Below are 16,953 nucleotides of genomic sequence, written 5' to 3'. Positions count from 1 at the left end.
AAATACTTAGAAATCAACATAAAATTACAATTTTAGTTAAATCTGTGATTCTTCATTCATTATATTGTATATTTTAATATTAACTAAAAATTAGATAGAGAAATGTGAGCCATCCTTTTGAGTTCTGTTGGATCAATATTTCTTCTTTTCAATCATATAATATGTAATGCTAAATAGGTTTACTCATCTCTCTACATATAGTGATGAATACTGTCAGGTAAATATGCATGTAAGAGCAGCATAAGGGCAAAAGCAGATGCAAAAAGATTAGAAATTGGATGTAGAAATTGTTTGGAGAAAATATGTATTACCAAGCTGGCTGGCTACCTCATTTAGATGGGGCCGTTGGCATGGGGAAAAAGAGAGAGCCATTGGCACTGAATAGCAATGAGAAAATTTCAGCTTTCAGAAGCAGGTTTATTTCGATACATGTCAACAATGTTTTTTCAAGAATCAGAAACAACAAAGGTGTAAATCATTGTATCCCATTAGAGGGTTTTTTTTACATTTTGAAAATATATGTACATACAGAAATTTTCAAATTATGTCTGAACATTCATTCCAAAATAACAATGGCAGAAAGTGAGGTTTTATGTATGTATGCACACATATACATAGAGAAGCATAAAATAAATCGATATTGCAACTTAAGAGTGAAATTTTGCTGGAACATTATGTAATAAAATCAGAAAGGGTTCCCCCCCCTTTCATCTGGAATAACCTTAATCCTGATATTCAAGTAGGCATTTACTTTTCTATTTTTTCTTCTTACCCATACAACTCAGCCAATATGGCCTTCAAAACATATTATTACAAACTAATCCAGCACTACAATTAACAAAACTCTTTATATTTTAGTTAGCATTGTAATATTTAAACTATTTTTTTCTGCTGATCAAACTGTAACCAAACCAATATCATTTCCAAACAGCAGCCTCTGTATCCTTATCTGATTATAATACTCTCCACCTTGCCCAAGACAAAAAAAGATGTTATGTACAACTGCTATCTCATCCAAGTGGCCCGGCCAAGTCCTCCAACAGGTGGCATGCCAGGAGGTGGTATTGGAGGTGGTACAGGTGGCTGTCCACCAGGGGGCACTGTGGGAGGAGGATAGCTTGCAGGTGGCATGCCAAGTCCTGGAGGGGGATGAGGTGGAACTGCATGAGAGGGTGGTAACCGAGGAGGTGGGAAATTTGGGTTGTAAGTAGGTGGCGGAGGATATCCTGGAGTAGGAGGAGGAATGGTAGGTGGAGGGAATGATGTGGGTGGAGGAGGGGGGACAGGAGGAGGAGGATTGGGCGGATAAACATGAGGATGATATGGCAAATGAGTTGGCGGTCCATAAGTGGGTGGTAAAGCTCCATAAGTTGGTGCTTCTGTTTTCATAATTGATTGGAGACTCTGATACCCTTCTCCTGACATGTATGAATTTGTAGTGGACATACCGGTTATGTAGCTGGAAGGCGGGGGTGGGGGTGGGGGACGATGAGGCATAGGTGGTGGCTGATGTACAGGAGCTGGATGAGATGGTGGAGCAATCTGGACCTTGGTTATATCTACAGAATCTACTGCAGTAGCTTGATCAGTTCCTATGGAAACCGTACTTGTCAATGGAGGTTTATGTTCTGAAAAACAGTAGAAAATAGGTACATTACTACACCTATCTATAAAGTCAAAATATATTAGAACAATTAAAGTCTTCATATGAAACACCTACAATTGGTGAAGCATCAGATAACATCAGACAACAGGCTCAAGGTTGACTCAGCCTTCCATCCTTTCTAAGGTAGGTAAACTGAGGACTCAGTTTGTGGGGGCAATAAGATGAACTTGTATAAAATATTCAAAAAGTATGACGGCTATTGCTTAACGCACTGTAAGCTGCCCTGAGTCTCCGGAGAAGGGCGGCATATAAATCAAATTAAAAAAAAAAAAAGATTCTGAAGGTAAAATTTGATCCCTTGCAGTTTTTGAGAAGGGAAAAAACCATGGCCAAGATATGACGTTACATTAACAAAGAAAGGTAGCCCCAAATTAGAAAAGGAATCCCAAACTAGTAAAAGATATATTTTGACTTTCTCTTACATGCCTCAGTATTCAGGGTAAAGTTCTATGCCAGTGAACAGTGCCCTATCAGTTGAGCTGAAGGATATATTTGGAATTCTATGAAGATGTTCCTGAAAAATGGTTGTGATGGGGGGAGGGGAAATAACTAATTGTAAAGCACTGATTACCAAAGTGTTATCTGTCAGTTTCCCCAGCCCTGTTTGCAAGACACTTCCATATTTTCTTTCTTTTGTCCTCTGAACAGATGGTCACATTTCCAAAGAAAACATTGGACTGTAGCAGCAAATTTTTATTTTCTAAAAAATCTATAGCATTCTCTGAAGTAAAAATGATACTGAGTAACTGGTGCCTTGCTTTATAGTATAGCAACTTTCCCTTTCATAAAATTAAAGCTTCTGGGACAATTTTTTTTTTAAATCAGGGAATATGTTCGGTGCAAAAGGACGTATCAAAAGGGATATTGGAGATCTTGGATGCATCTGTATATCCTAATTTACACAAGCATACAATAGCCAAACTTTAAATACATTGAAACATTTGTCACGCAGAAAGTCTAGAAAAATAATAAATGTTGTCATTTCACTTATTTCTTTGCCTAAAAATTCTGGCAATTTGCTAATGCCAAGTTCAGATTAAAAATGTAACAGCTGAGTTAATGTTTATCACTAGGACCAACAACTTTATAATGGCACATACACAAAATGGGATTTAGAGATGAGATTTTTCAAGTTTTGGCTTTTACACAATATCTTATGTTAGCTATTTTTAATATTTAAAAGCAGTATTTGTGACATCATGCAAAATCATGCATCAGTGCTTGCTATCTGGTAAAAGTTTCTAATCCCTGGTATACAGAACAAGTTTTATCTCAGTTGCATACTCTCCTAATTCCAATAATTAATGGACATATACAGAAAGCAGTAAAATATAGCAGATAGTTTATACATAATTTATAACTTTTGCAGAATCTTCAATATCTGTATAGGAAGGATAGATATTTAAGAAACAGAATTATGATAGAAAGATCTGTACTGCCTTTATTTGTTATTATTTTCCAGCAAAATATAGTCTGAAAACAAAATTTGCTACCAATAGTCCTTTAAGGCCTATTCAGCTCCGTAAATATTAAGGCTGTATTAGTACTGTGGGTCAAAATATTTTCCCACATAAAGGGGAAGATGATTTCTAGGGTCAGATGCTGCAATGCTTCTTAACATCCTATATTAATTCTCAGAAGTCAACATGAAGCCAAGGCAACAGGTGGAACTCCCTATTTCTAAATTTTATTTCCAAATGATAAACAGGTAGATGTACAGGATACAGATGAGTTTAGGCTGACAACTCAGGATTATTGATAAGCATGTAATTATAGTTTTCAGAAATTACACAACAAACAAATCTTTAGCTTTCTATTAAGCATAGTGTTTTCTACCTCACAGTACAACTTACCAGGTGGTGGATGCACAGATGGTACTGGTGGATGAGCAGTTTCAATTTTAGCAATTTTAGGAGGCACCTCTGAAAACAAAACAAGAATTAAATGTTACATTTTATTTAACAGCTAAAAAATAGCAAAAAAAAAAGTTTTTTTTTTAAATAATGAAACTAATAATTTAATTATAGAGTTTAAGGATAATGATACTTACTTGAGAGCAGACATGCATAGCAATGTATTGTAAATAACTAGCTTTAATTATACAAAAAAAGGTCTACTTTACCTGCAGGTTTGGTTTCTTCCTTTGGTGATACAGCCTGCTAAGAAAAAAACACAAATCAATAGTACTATTAAAATTACAATAGCAGCATTAAAAACACTGGAAACAAAAACCCTCTCTAAGCCACATCTGGGTTGCAAATATTATAAGTTAGCCTTATCTACTCTTGCATTCAAGAACTGATATTGAAGATTGGAATCTCAATTCTTGGAATAAACTATAATAACTAGAAGCAAAATTTATCACCATTTTTATAACTGGTAACAACTGCTAAAGACTTCAGCCTTTCAGTGTCTGAGGTTCCAAGCATGTATCATTTGTGCTTACTTAGCACTGTACTCACGTCCCTTCCAATTCATACTTTCTTAGGCTGCATACTTTCTTCCATATTCAGCATCTTTTTTACTAGTGCTTTATAAGCAATAAATCTGAAACATCAAATTTCAGGATTCTTTGTACTAAAAAGCAGTATAGAAACCCCTTGACAAATATAGATAAGAAGAATGGGCCCATCACATTTTGTAACACAAAACATTCTTTCTGTCATTCTTACCACAGGTCGCTTGGTCTGCCTGGGAGGACTTGACTGGGGAGAGGGTTTTTTGGGTTGCTGAATTTGTGATTGCTGCTGCTGCTGCTGCTGCTGTTGTTGCTGCTGCTGTGTCCCTCCCTGTTGGGAGTCCTTGGACTGCTGGGGTTGAGACTGCTCTGAACTCTGAGAAGGCTGAGACTGCGGGACTGGAGGCACTTGTGGTGTAGGCTGAAGGGAAGGAGGCTGCTGCAGCTGATGGGGGGTATGGTGAGGCATTTGTTGTTTCCCCTGGGAGTACAGATCCAGAATCTGATGGCAGATGTCTAGGGAAGAGAGGGGAAAAGAATTACAAAAGTTACACATTTTAACAATCAGCCAAATGCATTCTTGAAAAAATGCATTCAAACTCATACCAGATTTATTCAATTTTAATTGTTTTTACCAAAACCCACAAAGCTTAGTTTTAGTGCATTTTCTTAGCTCTGCTTTAGACAAAAACTAAAGAAAAAAAATATCTGGAAGTTCATTGGGCAGAACTAATTTCAAACGTGGATTCTCTTTTACAGAAGTATATATAAATGTGTGTGCTTTTGTGTGCACACATACACATAGTGCAACCCCAGACTGTTATCAAAAACCCTAATGACATTGGAAGTCCATGTTGTAGTTCTCTCTCTCTCCCTGAAAAACTACAACATGGACTCTCTGTGTGATTAGGGTCTTTGAGAACTATACACCCTTGCCATGATTTTTACAATTGACATTTGGAAATTGTTCAAAGCAATATATTCTCTGGAAAGGTAAAAGGCCTTTTATCCAAAGCAAAATTAATTTCAAGTAATATTTTCAAAGCATATTTTGAAAATTATAAACTGAATATTCAGATTAAAAAATACAGAAATAATTGCCTTTTTAAAAACATGCAGTTTTATTTAAGGACCTTTTTATATCTAATTATAAATTACTGAGATTATTATCTTGACTTCAATACACATAAGGGGCAGGAAAAGACCCTCAGTTCTGGGCTTGGCTTCATTTCCAACACTGATACAAATAATTTTATGAATAATTTTACATAAATTATTGGAAGAGCCTGTAGTACAGTGCACTAAAGCATTGTTATTAACATCTGCTCCTTGCAATTACTGCAAGTTCAAATCTCACCTGGCTCAAGGTTGACTCAGCCTTCCATCCTTTCAAAGGTAGGTAAAATGAGGACCCAGATTGTGGTGGCAATAAGCTGACTTTGTATAAATATACAAAAGTATGAAGGCTATTGCTTAAAGCATTGTAAGCCTCCCTGAGTCTCCGGAGAAGGGCGGCATATAAATGAAAGCAAAATAATAATAATAAATAAATAAATACTTGATGGGAATAAATTAAACTAACCTTTCTTCATGCAGTTTCAAAACAAGAATATAAAGAACACTTTATATTTTAGTCAGGATAAACTATAATTTATATATGGCAGATAACAATACAACCCGTTAGAAAAACAAAAGTATTAGACTAGAAATATTTCAGGTACCTTCCAGGACATCAACAGGTACATCTTGTACAAATTGTTCCCACCATCTTCTGTACATGGGCTTTGAGGTCCACTCTTGAATTTCAAATTTGCACAAGCGACCAGCTAGATACATAACTGCAACTGCTATAATTTCAGGTTCCCATTGCAGAGAAAGTGTAGTACACAAACTTAAAAAAAAAAAAAAGACAAATGAAACAAAATATAACAAAATACGACATCAGGTGGGAGAACACAATTCTGACTGACTGTAAGTACACCCTCAATTTTGAGACCATATCCAGAACCAAAGATGGAAATTTTCTGCATCTAGATGGTCCCCAAACCCAAACTCATTTCAGACTTGTTAGGAATGTGTCATTTCTTCCCCAACCAAACACTCCAGACTCCAGACTTGGGAGAGGTTAGAATGCAGTCTTATAGGCAAACTCTGCCCATAGACTGGAGTTTGATCCTGAGAGGGCTCAAGCTTGACTCAGCCTTCCATCCTTTCAAGGTCAGTAAAATGAGGACCCAAATTGTTGGGAGCATTATGCTTACATTGTAAACCACCCAGACTGTGCTGTAAAACACTATGGGGCAGTATGTACAGTAAGTCTAAGTGCTATTGCTATTGCAAGAGGCCTTCGTTTTTGAAGCTACATTGGAGAATGCATTGGAAGCTCCCTAAAACTATGTTTAAACAAGTCCCATTCTCGCTTAATTTGTGGAATCTCTATAATGGTTACACGAGCATGGCCCTTCCATGTGACTTCAGGAGGCCTTGCAAATACATACCATTCTCTCATGCCTCCACAGCCTCCAAAACTCATGTGAAAACATGCCCCATTCTCACAGAATTTTTGGAGGCTCCCAAGGTCATGTGACAACACAGCCCTTTTCCACAACTTTCAGAGGTCACATAAGAGCACTCTATTCTCATGCAGAATACAAGAACATCGCACAAGAATGAGATGTGTTTTCAAGAATAGTTGTTAGTTGGTGTGTCACCCAAAGTTTGACATGTCATTTTTGAAAACAAGTATTGTAAGTTCATTATCAATGTCATAGCTGATGAACCTGTTCAAGGTGTCTGAAATGCTTTGTAACAGGCTATCTATGCCTCTAAGCACATTATTTATATATTAATAAGGACTTCAGGCATAAACACAATAAGGAGTTGAAGCTAGCAGTTGATGGAACTAGATCCAAAGGTGATGGAAGAATCCATTATTTCTGATGCACCTTTTTTCACTTTCTGTTGTCCTTTCATCTCTTTCATTCTTTGAAGAGGAGGAGCAGATAGCTATTTCTAGAGACTGAGATTTGTGCAAAGGACTCCATGAAATTAACACATTCCAAAACACATAAACAATTTGTGACTAGGAAGTCACTAGGTTCACTAAGTTATTTTTAAATACTGAGGAAAATAATTTATTTATTTATTTATTTAATCTATTTTTTATACTGCCCTTCTCCCGAAGGACTCAGGGTGGTGCACAGCCAAAGATAAAACAAACACATATATAAAGTTTAAAAACAATTTAAAAACATATTAAATAATTTGGCCCCGAATAATGCCTGGAATCTGCAACATAATGAACAAAATGCTTATAACATATGACTGAAGATGGAGGAGGGATATCTTACCTGTCATTTACGAAAGTCCATGCCATTTGAACCAGTTTTTGAATTTTATTTTTATCTCCTATTAGAAAAAGGCAAAAAGAATGACTAGATTAAGCCAATAAATAGCCATATCAACAGAACATTCTCAGTGTTATTCAGAACTTTACTATGTTGTTTGTCAAAGTTCAATAAACATTTCCACTAAAAGAGTGTGTTGCTCGACAATGCTGATATTGTAAACTGCCCAAAGAGTGCTGTAAAAGCACTATGGGGTGGTATTTAAATCTAAGTCCTATTGCTATTGAGTGGGCCCGCCTTCTCTCAATTTTCAACTTGGAGAAATGTGTGAGAATTAGCTGAGCAATTATATGGCCAACTTTCCCTAGCTCTGATATGTTGGAAGTCTGGGGACTGTCTGATATCTATGTCATCAGACATGATCAAATTCAAACCAATTCCTAACTCTTGTCTTCACTGTTCTGAAGGGGAAAAGTAACCATAGACAGATGCTTTCTTAGGATATCATCCCACTTGGCAACACAGCCCAATGGAGAATGCTCCCTTCTCCCAAATTAAAAGTAAAAGAAGGGCTTATTACAGGATCACCAGACTTCAGAATAAAGCAAGAAAAATAAGTTTAAGTTTATGTGGTGATCCTATTACAAGAACTATACATAACAATCATGGACATAAGTATAGGCAGAAATATATTTGAATATAAGTAGCTCAGGTTGGTAGTTGGGTTGTTGGTCTCAGCTCTGAGCTTGGCAATTTGGTTACAACCAAATTGCCAAGTTCAGAGCTCAGACCAATAGCCCATAAGTATAGGTAGTTCTTGACCTATGACCACAATTGGACTGGATTTTAGTTGCAAGTTACTGTGGTTGCTAAGCATGAGGCCATTGTGACTGCTTTGCTCAACAATGACAATCCTTGCTCTTCCAGTTTCAGTTGTTAAGCAGGTGGAAAAAAGTAGCCCCCTGTTGAAAAGGGGCAAGCAGCTCACCTCCATATATGAAAAAGAACTCATGTGCTAGAAAAATGAAGGTCAGATCCCAAAGATCTGAGTTTAGTTTCTCTAGATCTCTCTCTGTATGCAGTCAAGAACAACTGCACTGGGTAAGAGAGAGGAAACTTGGATCTTCGGGATCTGAGCTTCCTCTCTCCAACCTCTCAATTCCCCTCCCCTCCATGTACTAGCATTTCTACCCTTCAGAAACATCACATTTTCCAGCTAGAAAGCTAGCAAATACAATGTTTCTGAATGGTAGAAAGACTGGAAAAAAAGCATGGATTTTTGGATGCAAGTTTATTTTCTCCAGCCTGGTGCCAAAGTTCATTTTCTAGGCAAGGGAGGGGGAGGTATTCTAGCACTGGCTGGGCAAAAAAAATATTGCATCCACAAAAAAGATCAGCATTTGGCAAACAGTAATAAATTCAACGTGGTTGCCAGGCATAAGAATTGTGATGTGACCATGATGGGGGCAGGAGGAAATTGTAACTTCAAGTAATCTTTCAAGGTCACAAGTAATCTTTCCTGACTCTGTCGTAACTTTGAATGGTCATTAAGTGACCAGTCATAAATTGAGGACTACTTGTAACAAAGATTTATTAATAAGTATTGAAATAAAATGATAATACCTTTGAGCTGCTTTGCATATTTAAGTAGAAATTGATAAGGGTGTTCAACTTGCAAGTCAAATTTTATTGTCTGCAGCAAGATTCTCTCTAAAACCATAACTTCTTCCTAATATCAAAAGAGCAAATACAAATTCATTGAGAGCACACAATGCTTTGAGTTCAATTTATTTTATTAGTCAGTACAGTCATTATGTATTCAAGATATTTTGAATTTAAAATATTTTGTATACCTGTATTCATTAGTTTTGTTTAATTATAAAAGTCTCAGCTATCATTATGCAATGATGGATGCCGTGGCACTGCCCGAACAGACCCTGTGCGTAATCTGGGGGTTTTCCTGGACTCACGACTCCTACTCGAAGAGCAGGTGGCAGTCATGGCCAGGAGGGTCTTTGTGCAACTGTGGGTTGTGTGCCAATTATACCCTTCCCTGGACGAACAATCCCTAATTATGGTCACCCATGCCCTAGTCACCTCCCACCTTGACTATTGCAACATGCTGTACAAGGAACTGTCCCTGAAAAGCATCAGGAAGCTCCAGCTGGTAAAAAATGCAGCGGCCTGCATGGTTTTGTGCAGACCTCAGTGTGCACATGTATCACCTCTCCTGTGGGAACTGCATTGGTTGCTGATTTGCTTCTGGGTGCAATTCAAGGTGCTGGTTGTTACTTTAAAGCCCATCATGCCTTGGGAACAGGTTATCTGAGGGACCATTTCTTGCTGGTCACATCAACCCAACCCACTAGAGTGGAAAGGCAAGGAATGTTGCAGGTCCCATCCCCTAACGAGATACATCTTCATACATGAAGAAGAGGCTTCTCCATGGTGGCTTCCTCTCTCTGGAACATCATCCCCCAGAGATTAGACTGGTCAAAACTCTTTTGAATGGCCTTGAAGACGTAGTTCTGCCAGTGGGCCTGGGGAACTCAGAGTGGGATGGAACCCAATAAATGGTTAGTATGAATTTGTGTTGTCACCACGGTGGGGAGATTATTATTTTATTCTTCTTCTTTTTATTCTTTTTATTCCTTTTATATGGTGCTTTTATATCCTTGTAAGCTGCTTTGAGTTGCCATTTGTGAGTAGGCAACAATATAAATTTTTCTAAATCAATCAATAAATAACGCTAAGGGAAGCAATATTTACAGTTGCTTATGAAGATAATCTTATTTATTTTTAAATATTTAAAAATCTCCTTAGCACATAAACAAAAGTACATAAAGGCACTTGTATTTTGTGACTGTACAGCAACTTTCATCAAAAATAATTCTGGGCCTATTTCCAGAACTTGGTGTTATTTTATCTTAAATATAGCTTCCAGTATAAATTATTTGTGGTTGAGACCAATTACATTTTCCTCTACCATTAAAGCTTGAGACCTATAAGGTGGAATGTCAAAAAGGACAAAACAGTGGGAAGCAGAGGAAGGAGAGGTATGAATTACCATTTCTTTTTATTTATTAAATGTATTTCTATCCTGCAACATTCCCAATAAGACTGTCAGCAACTGTTGTCAATAAGTTAGTTTATTTTTTTTGATAGTTAACACTTACTGTTTTTCACTAACATTGCAGTATGTCCAAATGATAAATTTAGTTACTGATTTAACAATCATATCTGGGATGGGATAGGGGACATATTAGTGTTAAAGAGTTTGTGGCAGAATAGTGAAACTGAATAAATGGACAATCAAATGATAATTACTAGAAAGAAAACAGTTGCCAGGCAATAATAGAACCAGGGTAGATTTGATTTAAATCAACTTGATTTAAATCACTACTAAAAAGGCTTGATTTAAATCAACTCGATTTAAATCTAATTTTTCAAGAGCAACTGTCATCTCTGTCCCGCAGCAGGTCTTCCGGTGACCTGCTGTTGACTCACCAACAGTCCCAGTATTGCAGACTATACAGCCTCATGCTACATAACTAAGCCCCATTTAATGCTGAAAAAACTAAATTATGAATGTATCTTAAATAGAAAACTATCTTTAGATAGACTTTTTATTCCAAAAGCATTTTATTAAAATAAATTTGATAAAAATGAAAAAAATCCAATTTAAATTTAAAAAACTGATTTTTTAATCATCTATTATTGTCCACCCTGAATAGAACTACATAAAGGTGCATTTCAATATGAACTATATAGCTTTGAGGATTTTTTCCCTGTTAAGTTTATGTGAATAGCTTTTCATCTGTTCTCACTTAAAACATCAGCACCTACAAAATATGAGAGCCAAGCAGTATTTTACTACTATTCTGTGATAATAAGTAGGTTAATAAGTGGGAATCTTGCTTTAAAAAAATTAACAAGAAATCTAATCCCTAACAGAAAGTAGGTAAAAGAGATTCACAAAAGGCACTATCTCCATAGTCATTTAGTCAATAGGAAGTACTTTCTTTCACACTTATTAGCTAAGTACCAAAAGATTAGCTGAATTTTTGAGCCTACATTATAGACAACCAAAGTAAATTTTACTGGACATTAATCACAAAACAATCAAAAATTACTAAACATTACATGTGATGTAATTCTCTAGTGACACACAAACCTTTTTTAAATAAAAGTATGTAGAAACAAGCCAGTAAAGAATTATATCCATTTTAACTTTCAGGTCCGCCAAACATAAATTACTATTATTAAACAATATCTCCTACTAAGCTATTGGAAGACTTGTGGCTAAGATACTTTAACAAGAAATGTGACAAATGTTGATTTTTTCCAGTTTGCTTACTGTATGCATATGGCTGCACTCTGTGTGGCCAGTTTCACTGCTTCCCTTGTGCAGTGGGTTATTTCTTTGCTGAAAAGACAGGCAAATGCAACAGGAGAACAACACAAGCACTGCAATACATATTGCCTTTGAAAATAACATGTTGAAATTACTAGCTAAATTAATTAAGCCAGTGAAATATATTTCAATTATTAATAAATTGCCAATTTTTATATAGAAAAAATCAAGTATTTGGATGATAGAAACTTACTTCAGGTTTTATTTACAGGTAGTCCTTGATTTATAACCACAATTGGGATTGGAATTTCAGCCACTAAGCAATGTGGTAGTTAAGCAAATAATCGCACGACTGGACTTTTTATTTATGAAAAGTACTTCTACCCTGTGACATTTTATGATAATTTTTACTGCAATCTTTAGGCAAATGACATGGTTGTTAAGCAAATCACACAGTCATCAAGTGAATCCAGCTTCCACTATTGTCTTTATTCGTTTGAAGGTGGCTGGCAAGCTTGCAAATCGCAATCATGTGACTGCAAGATGCTGAAACCATTGTAAATGCGAGCCAATTGCCAAGCATCCAAAACACAATCGTGTGATCACAGGGGTAGTATGATGGTCATAACTTCAAAAACAGATCAAAGTCAACTTTTTCATAACTTTGAACTATCATTGAATGCATGGTTGTAAATCAAGAATTACCTGTATTTTATTCTATGAATGCTACCAAAACAGCTACAGAAACAGCTACATGTTACTTGGATTGTACCATGAAAAATTTAAGTCAGAGAATCTTTAGCATATCTGAGTTTACCTTTGGATCATCTCCAAACTGCCCAAACTGAACATCATTTAGTAAACTACGAGCTGTTTTGATGATATCTTTACATTTTTTAGGTGTTTCTTCAACTTTTCCTGCTAAGAATAGGCAGCAAGCTCCAGTCACCTATTAAAAATATGATTTTAGAAAGCCATTAAGGTACAAAAGGCCTATATATTCGGTATTGGTGACCATAATTTGGTCTTATTATTTCTGCCAGTAAGAGCTAATAAACTAAACAAAAATCAAATAGCTGAGATTCATTTGTGATATTATTTTAAAAGTCCAGATTCTAAAGTTGCATTTGTTTTTGATTTACAAAACCAGTCTTCTCTGGGAAAAGCAGAGCAGTATACTGTTTTGTATATATACTGGAGGCTGATTCAGGTGGTGTGCATCAACATATTCAAAATAGGGATTACACAAAATTCTTAAAACTCTAATCTATCTTCTCCGCAATATCCTTTAAATCCTACAGGAACTACAACAAGGAATACGCAGATAAATAATTGCATATTCCTTCCCCTTTATTTCTGCTTCCAAGTCCTTCAGATTCCTGCAATGTATTTTATTTCTGGGCTGTATTTTTTTGTTCAGATATTATTTTTTGTGAAGCATTAGTAGATAGCAATTACATACTGTAAACCAAAAGCAATGTATTAGCACTTACATATCTTGGGAATTGTTTGAAGGAATGGAACATATAAAACCGATGGAAATATATTATTCCAGTTGCCAGTGTGTCATAATGTCTGAATACAGGATAGGAATGTAACGTATTTAGCTCAATTTCAACTATAAATATTATAAATGAATAAAACTGAATAATATATCAAAGAGAGCTAGTCAAGTATGCTGATTATAGATCCTGGCTAAAAACTGAGAGACTGTGATATCTAATTTTGCCTTAGGCATGAAGACAGTTGAGTGATCTTAGACTTAGGTAACTATAGGAAGAAGCCAATGGCAAATCACTTCTGAAATCTGAAAACCGCAGGGATTAGTCCAGGCAGTTACAAGTAAAGATTGACACAAAGTCATAAAAATAATGTATGGAATTGTTATGAAGTAACTAAAATTATTTTATTTATTTATTAAATTTATTGGCCACCCATCTTACCACAAGAAAAATTAATGGATAAAAATATCACACTGAAATCGAATTACAAGCCCAGATAATTTGAGATTAGATTCCTAGTTGTCACATCATAAGTAATGACATATAAAATATGACTACCTTGTATACAGTTCAACAGATTAATAACATTACTATTTAATTACTAAAATTAACCTAAGTTTAGCATTTGAGCAACAATTTAGAAATGCTAAGGAAATGTTCCAGAAGTTACATTATTTGATTGGCATATGATACCGGGTTAAACTAGTTAGAGGATTATGGACTGCAAACAATAATAAATTGTAAATTAACAGATTTTGTTATTGAAAAAATATTGTACCAATAAAATAATCACCAAGCTGCAACTAAAATTGGGAAAGGAAAAAAAAATATTTAAATAATAGTTTCTGATTGTTAAAAGTTTAAATAAAAGTTAAGATTTTTGTGAAAACACTTATTATTTGAGCATCAAGTAAAAATATATTATGAAATCTTAATCCTACATACTGCACAATAGAGAATCTTAAAAGGATACAATCCCAAACGGGTTCCTACATCAAATATAAACCGGGCACCTTCTCTTCTGTATCTTGCCTCAGTAGCTGGATCAAGTCCCTCTAGCTGTGATGGTGTATGTGCCAAGTCCTTCTTATCCCAATACCAACATGGTTTTGTATGATCCAGGTTTGCCAAAGCTACAGAGGGACTAGAATTTTCTTTGTTTTCCTTCATTTATCAACAGAATAATTCCAGTAAGGTTTTGTTTTTCATATGACTTTAGAATCTATGGAAAAAGTAAATTTTGATCAATGAGTCTCTGAGGAATTTGCATTCAAAACCTAACATGTTTTCAGGCATTTTTATATGCCACCTTCTAATTCCTAGAATCCATGAATTTAGGTATGTGAGATTTTTTTTTTAATGTTCTATTGTTATTTCTTCCATTTTTATTCATTTATTATTTAAAGTTTATTGTGCCTTTTAAAAAATGTTTTATCCCCCTTATTATTTTATTTTATAAATAACACGAGGCAGCAAATGTACCTAATTCTCCAGTTTCTTATTTCCCCTACAATAATCCTGTGAGGTGAATTGGATTGAGAGAAAGTGACTGGCTCAAAGTCACCTAGTTGTCTAGTTTTCATTGTCCTTTAATCTCTCAAGGTAGCTAGCAACACATTATAGAACTATTATTTTGGAGAAGGACTGGCCTGCTATGGTTACAGAAATCATTCACAGCCCATTTCCTTAAATTATACTGACAGTGAGCTACATGATCAACAAAGTTTCCAACAAGGTAGGATTTTCTAACTACTACTCAAATTATCAAACGGTCAAGTGAAATGAGATTCATCTTGCTCTTTGCAGTTTTGCTATGCAGAAGTCGTCAAAGTGAAATTTTCACAGGGTAAAACAAAATATGAATCAAAATGCCCCACAACTTCAGTACAGTGGCTAAGTATTGGTCCTGAATTATCCAGGATTACAGTAAATCAATCCTTGGTCATGATACACTGAGTGACAATTCTATCTCAGACAAAACTACGGTATCTTACAGCCTGCTATGATGAGGATTAAAAAGCAAGGAAAATCACTATTTAGGAATCTTGAATTCTTGAAGAAAAGGTTGAATGCAAATCTAATAAATATATGTAACTTCAGCAAATCAATGTTAAATCTCACTATGGGGCTAATTTAAAAACTGGTAGATTTGAACACTAATAATCCTAAATTCGGTAACTCTGATCTAGTAACTACATAAAATCCAAGAAATGTAAAATCTAAGAAAGGTTCATACACCACACTCATCAAAATCAAACTAGTATACAATGCTTGAAACAAGCTCCGTTCTCATGGTATTTTGATCTGAAATAGCAGATTGCCTCCACTTTCCAAAGAACAGCACACTTCCAAACGTTAGATTCCAGTCTTTTCAAACAAACATTGGAGTCATTTCTTTACCTGACACTAGTCTCAGGTATGGTGGCAGTGGTTTAACCAATTATGATTTTAAATCTATAAGATGCAGAGTACTGTAAAGATCTATTATTTGCCCTGAGTCTTCGGAGAGGGGCGGCATATAAATTGAATTAATTAAATTAAATTAAATTAAATTATCAACTCTGGTCCCCCACAGTACCTAGAAAAACAATGAAATAAACAGGAATAGTAAGTATATAAAATAGCCCTCTCATTAACTGCTCTACAATTCTGTAATTCTGGCCCCTACTGAAGCCAAACTCTCAAAAATTGGCTACTACCAATTACAAGGCAAACATTTTCCAGTTTATTCATTTTATATTCTGGATAAATGCGCACACGTTTCACTGTCAAGTCAGATTTACTTATTTAATAAACTTGTCAAGAAAGACCGCATTTACTTTATTCTGTTTTACGGCCATTATTATATTTATTATATAACAATAATAATTCCCGAACTGCTGCCTTTGTATTTGAAAGTTGGGCTGTAACTTTCTAGAAGGGCTCTTGGAAAGTAGAGAAAATTCTTTCCGCCCCGTCATTTAAAACGAATATTTTTCCATCCTTCACCGGAGCCGCTGCCACTAATTCATCAAAGGCAACCTCAGCACACCTCTGTCACTTTGATAGTTTCAACCATGCAGCAGCCTCTCTTTCAGTCAATCACGCAATATTGATGGAACTACTCACGGACCACGGGTACAACGGAACCCGAAAACAGCAAGCCAGCCACCTCAGCCCGTGCGCGACGCCATCTTGCGAAAAGCCAACCAAAGTCGTTGCTGACGTTATTGCGTCGTCGCGCGCAAGGTGAAAAAGACTTGACGATGATGACGACGCCTCCTCAGAAAGCGCATGAATACCAAGCCGCGAATCAAAGCTCCGCTGTTTCTACTAACCGCCCCTCCTCCGGTAACCCCGCCTGCGCGCGAGACAAGGTCTGCCATTCCTGTAAAACATTTCAGAGTGGTTGGCCAATGGGGAACACATAATAGAAAAAGGAGGCGTTGGCTATAGCCAATGATTTCTAAGAAGAATGGCGGGGAGGTGGGGGGGGGGAAATGAGTTACTTTCATTTTCCCGCCAATCAAAGTTTATTATCCCGCCTCCCCGCTAGATATTTTCGCCTGCTTCTTTTCTCTCCTTTACACGCCCAGTCCTGTAATAGGCGAGAGAGGCCAGGAGAGCGGCTTACTGGATTGGTCAGC

At 36.0% G+C, this 16,953-nt stretch overlaps 1 protein-coding gene across 5 annotated transcripts; it reads right to left on the bottom strand.

The window, feature by feature from the left end:
- Positions 1 to 397: 397 nt before the first annotated feature.
- CCNK (cyclin K) lies at positions 398 to 16,533 on the bottom strand. Of its 5 annotated transcripts, none has more exons than XM_070941712.1 (12): positions 16,436 to 16,533; positions 14,301 to 14,549; positions 13,319 to 13,400; positions 12,643 to 12,774; positions 11,829 to 11,897; positions 9,095 to 9,200; positions 7,475 to 7,532; positions 5,846 to 6,015; positions 4,339 to 4,640; positions 3,789 to 3,822; positions 3,520 to 3,588; positions 398 to 1,628 (listed from the first exon to the last, which is right to left on the bottom strand). In XM_070941712.1, exons 2-12 carry the CDS (start codon positions 14,495 to 14,497, stop codon positions 1,006 to 1,008), a joined length of 1,842 nt encoding a protein of 613 aa, XP_070797813.1. In that variant the 5' UTR covers positions 14,498 to 14,549; positions 16,436 to 16,533; the 3' UTR covers positions 398 to 1,005. The 5 variants fall into 5 exon arrangements, with proteins under 5 accessions (XP_070797813.1, XP_070797805.1, XP_070797796.1 ...); XM_070941704.1 differs by having other exon boundaries at positions 3,789 to 3,825; positions 16,440 to 16,533; XM_070941695.1 differs by having other exon boundaries at positions 3,789 to 3,825; positions 16,436 to 16,532.
- Between the last annotated feature and the right edge of the window lie 420 nt (positions 16,534 to 16,953).

The sequence above is a fragment of the Pituophis catenifer genome, unplaced genomic scaffold (assembly GCF_029215685.1).
Source record: "Pituophis catenifer annectens isolate HBS135680 unplaced genomic scaffold, rPitCat1.0.hap2 SCAF_1, whole genome shotgun sequence".
NCBI lineage: Eukaryota > Metazoa > Chordata > Lepidosauria > Squamata > Colubridae > Pituophis > Pituophis catenifer.
The sequence above is the reverse complement of the archived record's forward strand: the minus strand, read 5'-3'. Positions and strand labels throughout refer to the sequence as shown.